The following is a 16,526-nucleotide window of genomic DNA, read 5'->3' as shown; positions in this document are numbered from 1 at the left end:
ACAACTGCAGCAGCAACAATAACTGGAGCAGCAACAACGGCAGCAACAACAACTGCAGCAACAACTACAACCCAAATACCTACAACAAAAGACGTAATCACAACAGCACAGAGTAATAAAATCCCAGCTACACACAACACAAAAAATAAGGTAACTCGAATTCTTGCAGTGTTGCCAGAATGAGAGTATTCTCTTTAACCTTTTTCTTTTTACTCTAGACTGTAAATATTCTACTGATTTGCATGGCAAGTCCTCTAGTGGAGATGAGCATGGTGAGTGGACAACAGAACATTATAGATGAAACCATGATAAGCCATTTATTTATGCTGTGATGTTCTTCTGAAGACACCAAACAAACCGTATAAAAGTAAAGTGCTCCTTCCCTGTGTTTCATCAGCAAATACCTACCATAATTATGGCTGTCCATCTCACAACATCGTTCTGTCATAACTTACATCTCACAACATCGTTCTGTCATGACTTATGTAAGGTAAGACATGAATTGATGGATTTTTGGTGTAAGTTTTCACTGCTTCTGAATTTAATAAGTGTTAATGTTTGTAATGTTTTAAATAGATAGCTCATGTAATAGTAGTTGCTCTAACCCAGGAGTTGAAATGGGAAAAACTGGCACCAAACTACTATTATTATAACTGTGATTTGCATAAATTTCAGATGAAAAAAAATCTGCCTGAGTTAAAAATATGTTTTCATCCATTATTGTTATTTTACAGGTGTTTTGTGTTTTGTGTTTTGCTTCCAAGCATTTGGGGTTTTATGTAATCTTGATCTATATGTTTAGATGTTGCTTTTGTTAGTTTTGTTTGTTCATTTGCATTTCTATTTGGACATTGTCTGATTATTTCACTCAATTTTTTCACTACTCTTGTGATTTTAAAAATAATTTTAAAAAGTCAACAAATAGAGGACAAAAGACAGGCAAAAGAAGTGTGTTTTCTGTCCCCAGGCTAATTATTGATGTCCCAAATTTGGATCACTTCACAACTAAATTAGATGTGAAGGAGACAAAAAAGTTCTCAAAGAATTTCACTGATTGATGTTTAACATGTTAAAACTTTGGAAATTTGCAGGAATTTCGCACAAAATTAGGACCAACATAAGAAAAAGTCTATGGTGTTAAAGAGGATTATACAACTGAATCTTAAAAGGGTTGTTAACCCCGAAAAAATGATTTAGGACCAGGATTCAAAAGGCAGAACAAAAACACAGCTTTATTAAAGAAAAACCTGCGCAGGGGAGAGAATGTGTGTGTAGCCAGACGCTATCAGACAAACTCTCTCAATACATCACACAGAACGTCAGTTTTTATACTCATCTTAAGACGCGTAGGTGGCACAAAACAATTCCTGGAAGTCAAACAAAACAACACCTCTTAGAAGAAACAAACTCATGACAAATCGACCTATGCACAGGGTAAAGTGTGGTTTACAATTACTGCTTTACTCACTTCACACCTCGAGAGTTCAATAGTTTAGACAGAGAAGGTGCAAATACTATTTTATCTTTGTCAGCTCCAGGTGTCTCGTCTCAGAATTGCTGGGTTGCTGGGCAGAAATACATTCAAAATGGAACAAGCTTTTTCGGGGTTAACAAGGTTATCAGTCAGGTTGTAAATTTCTTATTGTTTCTTTTTGTCCTCTCTCTGCAAACACATGACTAGCTGATCAAAAATTGTAAAGGAAATTTGGGAGGTTGCCCAGAACAGGAAACAAGTAAAAAGTCATCTTTTTCCTTTCCACACATATTTTGAGTCAGAGACATAGGAGGATGGATGAAAAACAAACTGAAAATATTTTTGATTAAAGCTGACTTCCTAGTCAAAGTTTCACACATGTAGTCTGCTAAGGCAGGAAAAAATGGATTTAAATTTCACACATCGACTATTATTTAAAGATAGAACAAAAGAGTTAGAAAAAGGAAATTACCAAGCATATAATGAATTATTTCAAAAAGCTTTATAAATTTCTGAGTAAGATATAAAACACCACGACATGTAATGAAGGGTATTTAAACAGACAATGTTTGATCATAATAGCACATCAAGGTCATTAAAACATTATATATCTGGATTAGTGGAAGGTTCCTATATTTTTCATATAATGGAAGAGAGCAGTATAGTCTCAAATTGGAAATGTTCTTATGCAATACAGGATATTAATATCATCAAGTCTCCATATCCATTCAAGGTTTTTCACACATTGATGTCAAAAATATGCATTAACCAGGTAATAGACATTATTATTTAGATATGTAACATGTGTTTATTTCTGTGTTTGTAGAAGTTCAGGATTGTGGGAAGTTCGCTTTCTGTTTTGTTTTCCTTGGCAACATTCATTTTATCTTTGATATACAACTCCGGAGTAAGTATACTAATCATTGATGCAGCACTGTGACATGTTAGGACATTTCTTGATCATAAACAGCTTCTTTTTATTTGTGCAAACTTTCATGTTTTAGGATATTATTATTGGCCTTGTGAGTGTTGTGCTGGCGATTAGTTCCATAGAGTGGATCATTGCAATACTGCCTTTAGGACCAAGCCATGAGCTGTGAGTTAAAACCTTCCTCCTGCACAAAATATTTTCACTTTGACTTTATCTTGAACATACACCAGCTAACCATTCTTCGTTTAATTTATTTGTTTAAGAAATGAACTCTTTGACTGTGCTCTTTGGGTGTGTTTTGTCTTCCACCAAGTTTTCATAAGTAAGTAGTCTCCTATCACCCAAGCGTCTTTTGTGTTTATTTTACTTTTAGAAAAAAAATTTATATTGTATTACAGTTGGACATTTGGGGTAATCAAATGTTTATCAATTCCTGGTGCAAAAATATAGTATTACTCTCACATAGCTGGTAAATCATTGGCCATGAATGAATTACAGCAACCTCCAAATCATTTGCACCTATGGTAAAGCAGCGTGAAACACCTTAAAATATTTTCACTAATCTGGCTGTAAAGCATGATGTGAAATTATTTGGTTGGGATATATATTATAAATTAGAATATTTGGAATAAAATCACTAGTAGCACTAGTAGGATATAAAAATAACCTTAAAATTAATTTGTCAACAAACTTTTAACAAGTTATCACTTCCTACTTTGCTGGATATAAACATAAGTTGACACATAAGCCAGTTTTATTTATTGCTAGTTTCACACTGGGAAGCACAATAGAAAATCCCAATCATTTTAAGACTTTTATACAACTTTTCACTGATGATAATTATGAAGGGTGCCATAAGTGTAATTATTTTTGATACATATCGTAGTTTTGATTTTTTTCTTACTTCACACTATCTAAACCTGCATAATTGTGACTTTTAAAGAAGTATAACTTTTTCCATACATTTATCAAATTTATTTGTTGGAAAGCTGGATGCGATCACAACATGGCGAACTCTGTCATTTAGAAGCCCGTGAACAAATTTCAAATTTCTGTCTCATTTTAGTTGGTCCAAAGAACATTTCCAATGTCACAGTGGGGTTTTTTTTTAAATACGAAAGATTAAACATTATAAAAGCTAAAATAAAATGTACTGCCAACCTGGATTATATACGGCCCAACAATCTGTTTATATTTTAAAATTTCCACACACAGATGTTTTTCTCTATGTCAGCATCAACATCTTGTTTGAGGAACGGGGAGAAACTACAAGAGTGTTTTGGCTTCTGATTGTTCACACAGCCCTGACAATAGTTTGGAATATTGTGCTCTGCACCAAGAAGAGAACATTACTGCAGAAAAAAAGAGGTGAGTAATTTGTCTTTCTCTCAAAAAGTGTTAATAACATGCTGCTTAATGTTGTGGATTCACCTGAAAATAAACAACTTTCATTACAGTTTCTGTCATCGATAAGGCCAAATATAATCAGCATCATAAAGGAAAGAAGGTAAAACAGTGAATGTGATACAAATAAGTTTGCTCTACTTTGAATGCTTGAATCCTTACAAATGTTTTACTTTACAATACTAAAATGATTTTATATCTGTTTCTGGGTTTCAGGAGCATCTCTCACCAAAAGGAGTGGTTGTTGTACTCTGCTCTGTTACCATGGTGGTTTTGAGCACAGCTCTGCCAGTATTAATCTTTGTTGACTATTTTTGATGCAGAGGAGTTGATATACTGTAGAGTACCATTGAGACTTATTCACACACCTCGTAAAGAAGTGGAAAGAAAAAACTTCAAATAAATCAAAAGTTCTCTTACAGTGACTTTTATTTATTATTATTTCCTTTGATTTCTTGTTTAGTGTAAGTGGTTGCTGGTCAGATTTGACCGCCTTTACAGTCTTGTTTGGACACTTCAGGTCATTTAAAACATGTGATCACTGCTGCAAGACAGACAATGTTGATCTTTTTATTTCTGAAGATCAACATTATCTGTCTTACTTAAATGGCATGCTCATATCTTTCCCATTTTAAAGAGAGACTAATAGAATTGAATTACTGTTTAATGTTTCCAGACTCTCTGTTCAACTTATAAAAGCAAATTATAATTGGGATTTTTTTTTTCTCACAAAAAATCCATACGTGTAAAAGACTACAAGTTAAATGTTTAGATATGTAAAAGTCAACTTTTACATCTTTTCCACATCTTCACTGGGTGTGCAAAATGTGGGCTATGAAGAATATTGGAAACAATATACAATATAGCATTTGTTTAATCAAATATATTAACATATGCTCCCTTTTTCCCTCTTTTAAAGCTGTTCATAATTTCAAAGATTAATAAAAGTTGTTATTTATATGTTAGAGTCTTAACTGAAATGCAGAAGGCTCCATTGTTCAAACTGGAAACTATTTCCTCAAAGTAGTCTGCATTTATTTCTCTATGAAGGGAGCATAAGCCACCATGCCAGCTCTTATCATTAGTTCAACATGTGTCAATGGTAAAACATTTACTTTGATTCCGGTATAACCTTATAAATGTGTATATTCTACTAAGCTCAGCTGGCTATCCAAAGGGATGTTTTCAATCACCAGTGGAATATTTTAAAGGCTGTGACGATGCCCGGTTTGAGTAGCTGCATGCAAGAAATAGCTCACTAAATCACATATATCTTTAAGGTAATGGAAAAAAGTTGAGACTTTATTACAGCCAGAAGTAGCAAAGGGTGAGATTAGAGTAAACTGAAGAGGATGTCGTAAAACAGCTTTATTGACTGTTCACTAAATAGGTCAGCCTGTTGTTGAAACTTCGCACCCTATAGTGCTTTCTTCAAAGCTTCCAATAGTCAAATGCATGTTCTGTTTCTTATATATTTAAAAATACAATATTCATGATTTTGTACTTATTTTATAAGAAAGCAGCATTTATATTGATGAATGTCCAAAGATTCACTCAGGTGTTAACATCAACTAACCGGAGGAGAACATCTTCTAAACTTTCTTCAACTTCCTAATTTCTCACAAATCCTGTAGTCTTCACATATTGGGGCAGATGTTGATTGTGTAGTTCTGCTGTCATGAAACATGTCAGATAAAAGACCCAGTGCTTCTGTCTTGGCATTTCAGTTAATAAAAAAAAGTGTGTGTGTGTGTGTGTCGGCGTGTGTGCGGGCGTGTGTGTGTATGTGCCTGAAATATGTTGTAAATGATTAATCTGCTTCTCTGTTATTAAGCCTTTACTTCCTGGTTTCATGATAGAAGTTTTTCCCTATTTTCTTCACTACAAAAAAAATGAAAAAAGTGCCTCTTGTGGTTTTTAAAAGGCATCCATCAGTAGAATAGGCCTTTATTTGACTGCAACATTTTTTTTTAATCGTAGTTACATCTCAAATTAGACCTTTATTTATTTCATTGCCTGAATTCAAAAGTAAAACTAAAGTTAATATTTAAACCTAAATTCAGTTTGGCAGAAAATATCAGTCCAATGAAGAAATGTCTTTCGTCCTGAAATCTTTTGGTTATTACCAAAGAAGTCATGAAGAAGACACCTGACTACAATCTTACATGCAGCTACTGACACGCTCCTTAAAAGGTGATTGCTAAAGAAGCATCCAGCTCACACAGTGCTTCATCCAATCATATTAATAGAAAAGTTAAGTTGAAAGAAAAAGGTGCACATGAAGTTAGGATTTGTAATTGTCGATATGTTTCTACCAGTCTTGGCCAGGTCTCTCTTTAAAAATAATTTTTTAATCTCAGAGGGAAATACATGGTTAAATAAAAGTTACATAGTTACCTCTTCCTACAGTTTGAGGTCAACCAATCAGAACCTTTTTGTGTTGCCAAAACCTGCTTCAGAACTCGAGCTCAATATTTCAACCTGTTGCACCCACACTGTTGACTTCCTGTCTTCCCACAGAGATTTTAGTTAAAGTTTAATTTTTATGATGTACGATTCTGATTGTAATGTGGTTTGTTTTCTATGCTGTACATTGTTGTGTATTCTCTTGGTTACCATTTTTGTGAAGCACTTTGTGTCTCCGGAAAAGGAGGTTTTTGTCCCTGTTTGCATTTACAGACTGTAATCCGGATTTTTTATGTCTTTTGTTGATAAACAGCTTCTTCCTTGCCAAGTGGCCTTTCAGCCCATATTAGAACATGATAGGTAACCAGCTTCAGCCAGCATTTTCACAAAGTCTGTAGCTTTTGTTCTTGGATTGATTTGCACATTTTGGACCAAAGCAGATTCATCTCTTGGGACACAAAACCTGTCTCCTTTTTTATGAACAGTTAAATATTTACATTTGTAAAGAGTTGTGACTCCTTATTGTCTTCAAGCCATAATCACCTAATTGACAGTAATAAGTACTTTGTGTTTTGAATCTATACACAACTTAAATTTTTTTTTAACTGAATTGCTGAAATAAAACTATTTGATACTAATTTAAGCTTTAGACAACTTACTCAATATTAAAATAATCTTTATTGGAAATATTCAAACATTCATATGAGCAATACACAGAAAAAATGATCTCAGAGCGATAATACAACAGAATATACAGAATTGAAAGACAAGAATTAAAATCTATATTACTGTATATATCAATTAAGTACTGTTTGGACACACTTCTGAGAAAACACCATAGTTGTGATGCCATCCTGCTATGGTACGAGACAGATGATGAATATTGGAGTTATTAAATAGTTCTTGTGTGTTTAAGGCACATTTTGTGTTTGACATATTCAATCAAAAATATTTTTGCAAAAAAAAAAAAAAGAACTCACATAAACCTGAAAGTTTTTTTTTTTCTTTTTAAATCTACCCCATTTAAACAGGATTCCTGGCATTTTGATCCTTTTCATATCCAGCATACAGTTTATATATATATACAGCTATTAAAAAATATGCAAATCTTAGAAGCACAACAACAAAATACATCTTAAGATGAAAAATCACACACAAAAAATGCTTGTTTTAGTAAAATCCAGTTGCTTAAAGCAAACAGACACGTTCAGTGCACATCAAACCTCCGCGAATGCCTCGTCAGTTCACCTCTGAGATTTGAAATCAAAGAAAAACAGATCCACAGAAACTGTAACAATTGTTATCTTTACAGATGAATTCTGTGTCTTGCTGAAGAAAAAGTGCTTCAGAAAAAGGGACAAAACAAAACGAGAAATTATCGTCTACAACAAAATCGAGTGGGAAAACATCCTGTATATGTCAATGTCAAGTTAAATGATGCTGTTAGATCTGATGTTTAAAAGAGGAAAAAAATCATAACACAAAAAACTGCAACTTCAGTAGGTTTTCATCTGTTATAGCCGTCAATGCGTCCTTCAAAAATTTTAAAGGAAATCTGTGTAAAACGTGTCTAAAAAGACACATTTCTGTGGTATATCTGGTCATAGTACCCATATCACCGCATCCTTAAAAAAATAAAACAAAAAAAAATAACTCATTGGCATTCTTCCTGCTTCACCTCCGACACCACAGGCAGAATCACATGGGAGATGCGGCTCCACAGCCCGCCAAACTTGTCTATATCCATTTCATTGAAGGAGGCTTTGCCTGTGAGGTCCACCAGCTTTGCCTCCACGTGGCTCTGCACCAGCTCCTCCACCTCCTTCAGGCTCAGCTCGCTGCTGACCTCGTCTTGCGGCAGCAGCGCGGTGAACAACAGGAACGCCTGCTTGTATGCGGCGGTCTCGTGATCACAGTAACGGTAAAAAATGAGGGTGGAGCCCGGAGGCAGCTCCTCAAAGCGGTGGATGACCGCCGCTGGTTTGTCTCCCTCAAAAGCCGCCTTCAGCTGGTTGTCGACGTCCAGCTTTACCCTGTCGCTGTCCTGGCCGGCATTGCTTACCCCGTCAATGAGGAGGGCAGAGCCGTTGAGGGCGGATGAGTAGGTGGAGGCCAGGCCCCGAGCCAGGCACAGCAGAGTCCTCTCTGCCTTGAGACCTGCTACCAAGATCAGACTCACTGGCTCGGTTGGCTCAGCGGTTTTAAGGTGCTTTCCCAGGTGGATCTGGGTTCTCTTCCACAGCTCTTCTCGCTGATTTGGGAATTGAGACTGGAGATGCAACAAGCTGTCAGAAAACTTTTCTGGTATAGCTTCTTGGGGTCGTTGCCCTCCTGCTTTACTCTGCAGCACAGGGAGGATCCGGTAAGCCAGCAGGGTGGCAGAGCTGAGCAGCACCAACAAAACCAAGCGCCATAAATACCAAAAAAACCCTGCAACGATAGGAGAGCATTTATTTCGACTTGGGATAAATAAAGAATTTTTTAATTTTTATTAAAATGGCACGGCACAGAGTAATGAGTAGGATAATGTTAATAAATATTTATACCACCTCTACAAGAATTTCCAGAGCTTATCTCAATCCCAGCCGTTTTCTTTTTTCCATCTTAAAGAAAAAGAAAAAAAGAAAAAAATCCACTGTCAGTGTGGAAAAACCTGGCAATGACATCAGATGTTCTTTGTTTAAATAAAAATACCTTGTTTTGTCAGATGATCTGCCTTTTTTTGATGAGGAATGTTGTTTTCACATGGTTTGCTTGGGTACGTTTCCGCCGAAGTCAAGTACACATTTTTGGAGACTTGGTTACGTACAACCAGAGGCGATGTGGCTTCGTTTTTGACATAAAAAGAAAGAAAAATAAATAAATTTCAATTTTGCTCAATGCAGCTTTGTGAACATAAACTTTATCATAGAAAACACTGAGTACCTGCGTTCCTGGCTTTGGCCTCCATTATTTTCTTATACTCATCCATGCTGGTGATCGGCACAGCAGGCCTCTTCTCTGCTGGTTGGATGTCTGAATGATCCTTGTTGGGCAATGAAGTTGCTTTTACTTCAGCTTTAAATGAAAACAATCAAAATCAGGTTAGGATCATACATTTATTTTCCCTCCACAAATGTAATACTTTACCTGCAAACACAGAAATAAAATAATCAAACCATTTCATCTTGCTCTCCTTAACACAAAATATTCAAACCTTTTTTAGTCTTCATTTCTTGCGAATCTTCATTACCATATGGAGAAAGGAAGGGTTTGAATTTATGAAGGACGACGCGAGGAGAATGGTTCACAAATTCATTGCGGTCTGTTTAATACGGGAAAAAATCAGTAAAATCCATTAAAATTACATATAGAAACACAAGACATAAATTATGCTCAGTTCTGATTTATAATAGCTGTAAAAACTGGGAAATCAATCTATATAATTATACAAATAATAACAAAAATAAATTAATAATCATAATCTTAATTAGGAGGGTTCATTTTACTTTTTTGTCCTTCCAAAGTGCAGTTAAGAACTATTAACATTTTATAGGTTTTTATTACATGTAGTCCTTACCTTTGCATGTTTTTGGTGGACTGGTTTCTTTTAATGGCTCCTCAACCTCATCCATTTCCTGGTCCTCACCGTTCTCCGTGTCTTTGACTGAGTCCTGGACCTCCATGTCATCATCACTAAGGTTGTCACCACGTCCCTCTCCGGCATCCAACCGCTGCTTCTTGGTAGGAGACTCTGTTCAATAACAATTCAAGCCACATCTGAGCACTGTAATTAAAGGTAGTGCTAGTTACTTTATCTGAGGAAATAAATTGAAAATTAGAGCATCCCACCTTCATCATCCAAGCCGTTCTCCACATTTTTTGAACCTTTAGCTGCTGGTGACGACTGAGGTTCTGATGTCTTTCTGGTCCTTTTCAGAGGACCCCTTGGAGTTAGCTCAACGCCGTGTACTGTAGAGGAAAAGAAAAACAATTACACTGCCACATGGCACCTCTTAATGTTTAACAAGTAGAAAAAGGCCTTCAACAAAACTTATGAGGGTGACCTGACTTGTATCTTTAATATCCAGAGGTCCCATTTTCTAGTACAACCTACTCTTATCATAGTTTTCCAATCATTGCTCATTTTTTTTCAGGAGTGATAGAGCAAATTATCCTTGACAAAAATCCCAGTCATAAGAAAGAACAATTTGTGCAATAATTCTTAGAGAGTTAATGCTCCCTAAACTCCTTTTAACATGATGTAAGGTGTTGATCAGCCTGGATCTAATGTCTTTTTCTCATTGTGAGTCATTTGTTAGTATCTGCTCACATTAACCAGCTGTGGGAGTGAAATACATGCACAAGGTAATTTTATGCTACAACTCCCAGTGGGATTAATTACTTACTTGAAATATTTGGGCAAACTTCAGTGTTTCTATTGAAAAGGTGAATAGCACTTAAAATAATAATAATAATAATAATAATAATAATAATAATAATAATAATAATAATAATAATAATAATAAAGAAAAAACACAAACACAGATTTTTGGCCCCTTGTTGAAAACAACACGTCCAGTTTTCAACAAGGGGAAGAGGTCATGCTTCATCACAGCAGATTGCATTGCATTAAGTCTCCAGCTAAATTGTATACGTAACAATATAACGTTATAAATAATGGAATATATATTCCCTGCAACATATAAATAAGTTCTAATTTTAAATACTGGAGATCAAAAACTGCTATCATATAGAATAGAAATATGACACATTTCTTTTAAGAAATTACTGCTGAAATACTTTATGAGATTGCTTATTATAAATAATTAGTGATTATAATAACAATAATAAAAATAATAATAGCGCTACTAGTTACACATAGTTTTACAGTATTTTGTACAAATTTATTACAATAATTCATAAAATTAAAATGCACTAAAAAGCATTACAGCTGTCATTGGTCATTCTTACTTAAAAAATTATGATGATTATTATTATCATTATCCATACATTTTCTAACACTCTTGCTGCAAGGCAACAGTGCCACTGTGCAGCCCTATTATTATTATTATTATTATTAATAATGTTGTTGTTGGTAACAGTATTTTACAGTCACAGAAAAATAAGAGTATAAAGAGTTTAAAAAAAAAGCTATTTTCAAATAAATAACTGCATAAACCTGATTTCTAAGGGTTATTAGTTCAATAATAATAACAATATTATGATTGAACTGCTGCTCCTCTAACCTTTAATACGTTATAAAAAACGTATTAAAGGTGACCATAATGACCACAGTAATTAGTTACTTATTCCCCTTCCTCTCATATGCCCCTCTGTTTTGTCTATTGATGGGGATAACTGCGAATGAAAGACAATTTCCATTTCACCTCGTCTTGGTTAACAGGAAGTTGTTTATTGCGCGAAAATAAAGCCGAAAATGAAATTTAAAAGTTGCTCATAACTGTTAATTTAATCTCAAATTCGGGATATAATTTTTATTTATTTGAATTAAATAGTAAACATTAGTTAAAACATTAATGCCAATTCTGACTTTCGATTACAGTAGAGCTATGAAGCTAAGCTAGCTAATGAGCGTAACTGTCAATTTGCTCACCTTTCCCCGTCTGCCTTAACGACCTTCTTAATTGGCCCGGAGCCTTATTTTTAGCCGCCTTTGAATCCATCCTTGTTCTCAAATCGATTGGATGTCGCTTCAAATCAGCAAAAATTTAAACAAAAAAGTGAAACATCCTCACACGAAACAGACAGCAGCCAGTCTGTGCGTAAACTTCCCCGTTTTGTTGCTGGGGAAACGTTTCAGGTCGGGACCCGTTGAGGTGTATCACTGTAACAATCTTCCGCTCTAGAAACAAGGGCCTTGCTGTACGTTCCGCTCTGGGAGTAAACAGGTGAAAGGGAAACTCCAACCCGAAGGATAAGGACTCCCTCTAATCCACGGAGATGTTGTCGGTGGAGGCTTTTCTATGAATTGGTAATCGTGGATAGTATATCAATTATGCTTATTCGTTTTGAATAGCTCAGAGGATCTACTAATATATCAAAGCTTTGTGGTCATTGACTGAGTCAGTTAGCTTTGCTAACACTAGCAAGCTTGTTAGCCCTCGTCACCTGACCTGAGTCTCGTCATGTTTCTGATATACTCGCCTTTTAGTAGGCAGTTCGTACCTACAGTATATATCTAATTTATTTCGAGAATGCCTTGTTCAAACCCGATGATGAACAAAGTGAGTGATTCGAGAGTTTTATTTGCAGGGTGCTAGTGGCTATTAGCTTTGCAGTGAGTTAGCTGTCATGTATTATGGTGTAATGTCACCAGGGGAAGTTGAGCAAAGATTGTTGTGTTTATTTTGGCTTTTTGTTTACTATTAAATGTCTTTTTAAGTGCTATAAATTACAACACTTGAGGAGCTTTGAGTATTTCACAGATTAGTGGGGAAAAAAACCTTCCTTATTGCATGCGATTCATTGACAGGTGCGATTCTTTACAGCGTCACTTTGAACTTTAACCATGTGATGACAAACTGTACAAAATCCACTACTTTTCCACGTGTCTCAGTAGTGCAAATCATATGATGACATATACTTGTGGTTTATCAGTTCTCAACTCCCGCAGCGACCCAATCCAAAAACATGGACTCACCACCAGGCTATCAGCAGCCAAAAGGCTCTGCAGATCCCTCTGCTGAACTGCCAGGTATTACTTTTATTGGTTTAATATATTTAGAAAATGTTGTCAGCTGTGCTTATTTGATTATGTTTGTTCAGATCTCTGATCTAGTTTTTAAAGGAGCAGTATTATGTGTTTTCTGGGAACATAGTGTCATTTTATAGCATAATCAAGTAACTTACCGTCAGTTGTTGTAAAAAAAACCAGCTCTACTAATAAAAACCTCGTGCTGCATTTTATTGACAACAATACAGTTACACCTACAGGTGAGGCTACAGGGCACTCTTCTGATAATGTAGAATTAGTAGAAGGGGATAAGGAAATTAAGATCAAATGCTTCTTATCACATTTAGATCTGGAAACATATATATTTTTTGACACATTTAAGATGTGTTCAGCACATATAATGTTCACGTTAATTTTTGTTTTGTTTTGCTGATGTGGATCCAGATAAAGATGATAACTTACAGAATGGGGACAAGAACTCTGGCCAACAAACCAATGATGAAAGTCGAGATAACTCATCAAATAGAGAGAAATCAACAGATGAACCTCCGAGTCGGAGTGTTACTACAGGTTGTTATTTCTCAGTACGATATTTTCTGTGTGGTTTTCTGTGTACTATCTGTGTGTCTCCATAAACTCTACTAATAAAAAGCATTGTGCTTCATTTTATAGACAATAGTACAGGAACACCTCCAGAGAAGGAGACTACAGAGAGCTCTACTGATAACGTAGCATCAGATGAAGGGGGTAAGGAAATGAAGATCAAATGATTCTTACCACATCTAGATCTGGAAGAAAATTTATATTTTTGACAAATTGAACATGTGTTAAGCACATATAATGTTAATGTTCATTTTTGTTTTGTTTTGCAGGTGCGGATTCAGATGAAGGCAAAAGCTCTCCAGCTGTGGACAAGAACTCTGGCCAACAAACCAATGATGAAAGTCAAGATAACTCATCAAATAGAGAGAAATCAACAGATGAACCTCCGAGTCGGAGTGTTACTACAGGTTGTTATTTCTCAGTACGATATTTTCTGTGTGGTTTTCTGTGTACTATCTGTGTGTCTCCATAAACTCTACTAATAAAAACATTGTGCTTCATTTTATAGACAATATTACAGGAACACCTCCAGAGAAGGAGACTACAGAGAGCTCTACTGATGACGTAGCATCAGGTGAAGGGGGTAAGGAAATGAAGATCAAATGATTCTTACCACATCTAGATCTGGAAGAAAATTGATATATTTGACAAATTTAACATGTGTTAAGCACATATAATGTTCACGTTCATTTTTGTTTTGCTGATGTGGATCCAGATAAAGATGGGGACAAGAACTCTGGCCAACAAGGCAATGATGAAAGTCGAGATAACTTGTCAAATAGAGAGAAATCAACAGATGAACCTCCGAGTCGGAGTGTTACTACAGGTTGTTATTTCTCAGTACGATATTTTCTGTGTATTTTCTGCATTTCTCCATAAACTCCACTAATAAAAACTTTGTGTTTCATTTTATCGACAATAATACAACATCTTAAATTCAGTTATCTTCACTACTGGTTTTAGAAAGCCTACACTAAGTCAGAAATTTTATATGAAGGTTTGTTCTTTCATTGATTCAGTAAAGTCAGAAGAAGCCGAAAGGGACAAGACAAACGATTACCAAGCCGATGACAAACAACAAGGTTATTCCAAAGGAGATCCATCAGAAAATAAGAAAACCGTCGACACAACACCTGACAAATGTGCCAATCAAAGTATGATTTCAAGTCCTTTTTTTTCACTTGTATCTCTATTTTTTAAATATATCCACAGTTTGATGTTGATGGGTAATTGTATAAAATCCCTTGTAAGACGCATCTAAACCTCTCTTGACAGGAGGCATGAAACTATTGGTAGGAGTGGCTATAGTGGCACTTGTTGCCATCGTGGCACAGTATTACCTCCAATCTGAATCTCAACCTCAGAAGACTGATTGGCAACAGGTAGATGTCTTCCTCAAGCAGATGAAAAAAGTAAAAGAGAGGTTTCCCAATCAGCGTGCCGAGCTCTGGAGCAGGAGTGAAATCCACCTGAAGAGGCACCTCCAGACGAGCCAACCCGCGGAGCCCGTCAGCCTGATCCTGACATCAGGCGTCAGAGCCGAGAGGACCATGCGCTGCCTAGCTCAGGGTGTGGCCTCCGCCTTCTCCACCGCCCGCAACGCTTCCATCCTCCACATTGACGGAGCGGGCAAAGCCGGCCAAGACAGCGACCAGGTCAAACTGGACATTGACAGAAAGCTGCAAGGAGCGTTCGAGGGAGACAAGCCCGTAGCGGTGATTCACCGCCTGGAAGAGCTGCCTCCAGGCTCCACGCTCATCTTCTACCGCTACTGCGATCATGAGAACGCCGCCTACAAGAAGACTTTTCTGATCTTCACAGTGCTGCTGGGTGACGAAGAGGAGATCCCGGCCGAGATGCGCTTGAGCATCGTGGAGGAGATGGTGGACGACTACCTGCAGAAGAAGTTTCTGTCTCACGGTCACCCGGTATCTTTCGACAGGATGGATGTCAACAAGTACGGTGGACTGTGGAGCCGTATTTCCCACCTCATCCTGCCGGTGGCGGCGGAGGACAGAATAGAGCATGAAGGATGCTAGAGGACTCAACTCTGTTCTGAGTTTGGGGTCTGAGCACTGGAGTAGCACACAGCTTTAACACCTCTTACTTGGGTATTTATTCTGGTACTCTTTACTGTGGTTTTAAACACCCAAATATCTTATTTGAAAGTGGGACATCTGTAAGAATTTAATTCATTATGAAGAAGTCTTTGACAAAAAGGCTTGTGCACTTTATTCTTTTAATCCTTTGTTGAATTCATAAGTGGGATGGGAAATGTTATTTGGATGTTGGAGTGGCGGGATTTTTAACTGTTGCATTTTAAACACACTCAAAATAAATCATATTCACACAACTTTCACATAATAGAGCTGGCATCACAACATAAGGTTTATAATTCAATGTGCCTTAAAGTAGGCCTCTGATTTTCTTTTTGTCAACCATGTTTCGAATAGAAAGGGATGAGTTAAATGTGCCTTAAAATATAAATAAACACTTATTTTAATTTAAATGGCCTGTTTTATTGTCTCTGAGGTGAACAATTTCATGGACCCTATACAATCTGGAATTGGGATTTTATTTAAGCAATTTCTTTAGAAAATGAATATAGGAGGAGTATGTAAAAAGATTAGTAATTTCATAAAGTATTCCCTATCCTACTATCATTGATTTGTCCAACATTCACCTTCTGTCCAAACACCCATTTACCATCCATCAATGCATATGTCTAGCCATGTATTATTTTATCTACTTATTCTACTGTTTTAGATCCATATATTTGTTTTTCCATGTTCCATAAAGTGTGGAACATCAAGTCATTAGCCTGGTTGCTGATTATTCAACTTTTGCGTTCTTTGGAGTTGGAGTCTGGAGCTCTGCATCACAATTACTTGCAAATAATGGATATTAGAATCTGTTCTGACTGCCATCAGTAGTACTTGTACCAAAGTCTGAGAACTATGCCATCACTAGAGAAACTATTAAGGCGTCTGGAAATGCATGTAGAAGCCCTGTAGGGGGCAGCAACAACCCAA

At 36.3% G+C, this 16,526-nt stretch overlaps 3 protein-coding genes across 8 annotated transcripts; 2 read left to right on the top strand and 1 right to left on the bottom strand.

Moving 5' to 3' along the window:
- The first annotated feature begins 9 nt into the window (after nucleotides 1-9).
- Nucleotides 10-7,187, top strand: LOC102236982. 2 transcript variants are annotated; one of them, XR_002753281.1, is made up of 9 exons: nucleotides 10-150; nucleotides 219-272; nucleotides 398-490; nucleotides 2,301-2,381; nucleotides 2,479-2,570; nucleotides 2,669-2,727; nucleotides 3,640-3,773; nucleotides 3,863-3,912; nucleotides 4,026-7,187. XR_002753281.1 is itself a non-coding variant. In XM_023339670.1 (9 exons), the coding sequence occupies exons 2-9, from the start codon at nucleotides 243-245 to the stop codon at nucleotides 4,125-4,127; spliced, it is 660 nt and encodes a 219-aa protein (XP_023195438.1). In that variant the 5' UTR covers nucleotides 10-150; nucleotides 219-242; the 3' UTR covers nucleotides 4,128-7,187. The 2 variants fall into 2 exon arrangements, 1 of the variants encoding a protein (XP_023195438.1); XM_023339670.1 differs by having other exon boundaries at nucleotides 3,621-3,773.
- Nucleotides 6,877-12,014, bottom strand: LOC102219023 (torsin-1A-interacting protein 1-like). The gene is made up of 8 exons (XM_023339664.1): nucleotides 11,812-12,014; nucleotides 10,047-10,166; nucleotides 9,775-9,948; nucleotides 9,412-9,519; nucleotides 9,141-9,272; nucleotides 8,910-9,041; nucleotides 8,765-8,818; nucleotides 6,877-8,645 (listed from the first exon to the last, which is right to left on the bottom strand). Exons 1-8 carry the CDS (start codon nucleotides 11,879-11,881, stop codon nucleotides 7,870-7,872), a joined length of 1,566 nt encoding a protein of 521 aa, XP_023195432.1. The 5' UTR covers nucleotides 11,882-12,014; the 3' UTR covers nucleotides 6,877-7,869.
- A 70-nt stretch (nucleotides 12,015-12,084) lies between these two features.
- On the top strand, nucleotides 12,085-16,003 carry LOC102219285 (torsin-1A-interacting protein 2-like). Of its 5 annotated transcripts, none has more exons than XM_023339666.1 (9): nucleotides 12,086-12,189; nucleotides 12,832-12,912; nucleotides 13,324-13,461; nucleotides 13,564-13,638; nucleotides 13,764-13,901; nucleotides 14,003-14,077; nucleotides 14,210-14,320; nucleotides 14,514-14,648; nucleotides 14,770-16,003. In XM_023339666.1, exons 2-9 carry the CDS (start codon nucleotides 12,849-12,851, stop codon nucleotides 15,531-15,533), a joined length of 1,500 nt encoding a protein of 499 aa, XP_023195434.1. In that variant the 5' UTR covers nucleotides 12,086-12,189; nucleotides 12,832-12,848; the 3' UTR covers nucleotides 15,534-16,003. The 5 variants fall into 5 exon arrangements, with proteins under 5 accessions (XP_023195436.1, XP_023195437.1, XP_023195434.1 ...); XM_023339667.1 differs by having other exon boundaries at nucleotides 12,816-12,912; nucleotides 13,336-13,461; XM_023339665.1 differs by having other exon boundaries at nucleotides 12,816-12,912.
- Nucleotides 16,004-16,526: the final 523 nt, after the last annotated feature.

The sequence above is a fragment of the Xiphophorus maculatus genome, chromosome 9, assembly GCF_002775205.1.
Source record: "Xiphophorus maculatus strain JP 163 A chromosome 9, X_maculatus-5.0-male, whole genome shotgun sequence".
In the NCBI taxonomy this organism is placed as follows: domain Eukaryota; kingdom Metazoa; phylum Chordata; class Actinopteri; order Cyprinodontiformes; family Poeciliidae; genus Xiphophorus; species Xiphophorus maculatus.
The sequence above is the reverse complement of the archived record's forward strand: the minus strand, read 5'-3'. Positions and strand labels throughout refer to the sequence as shown.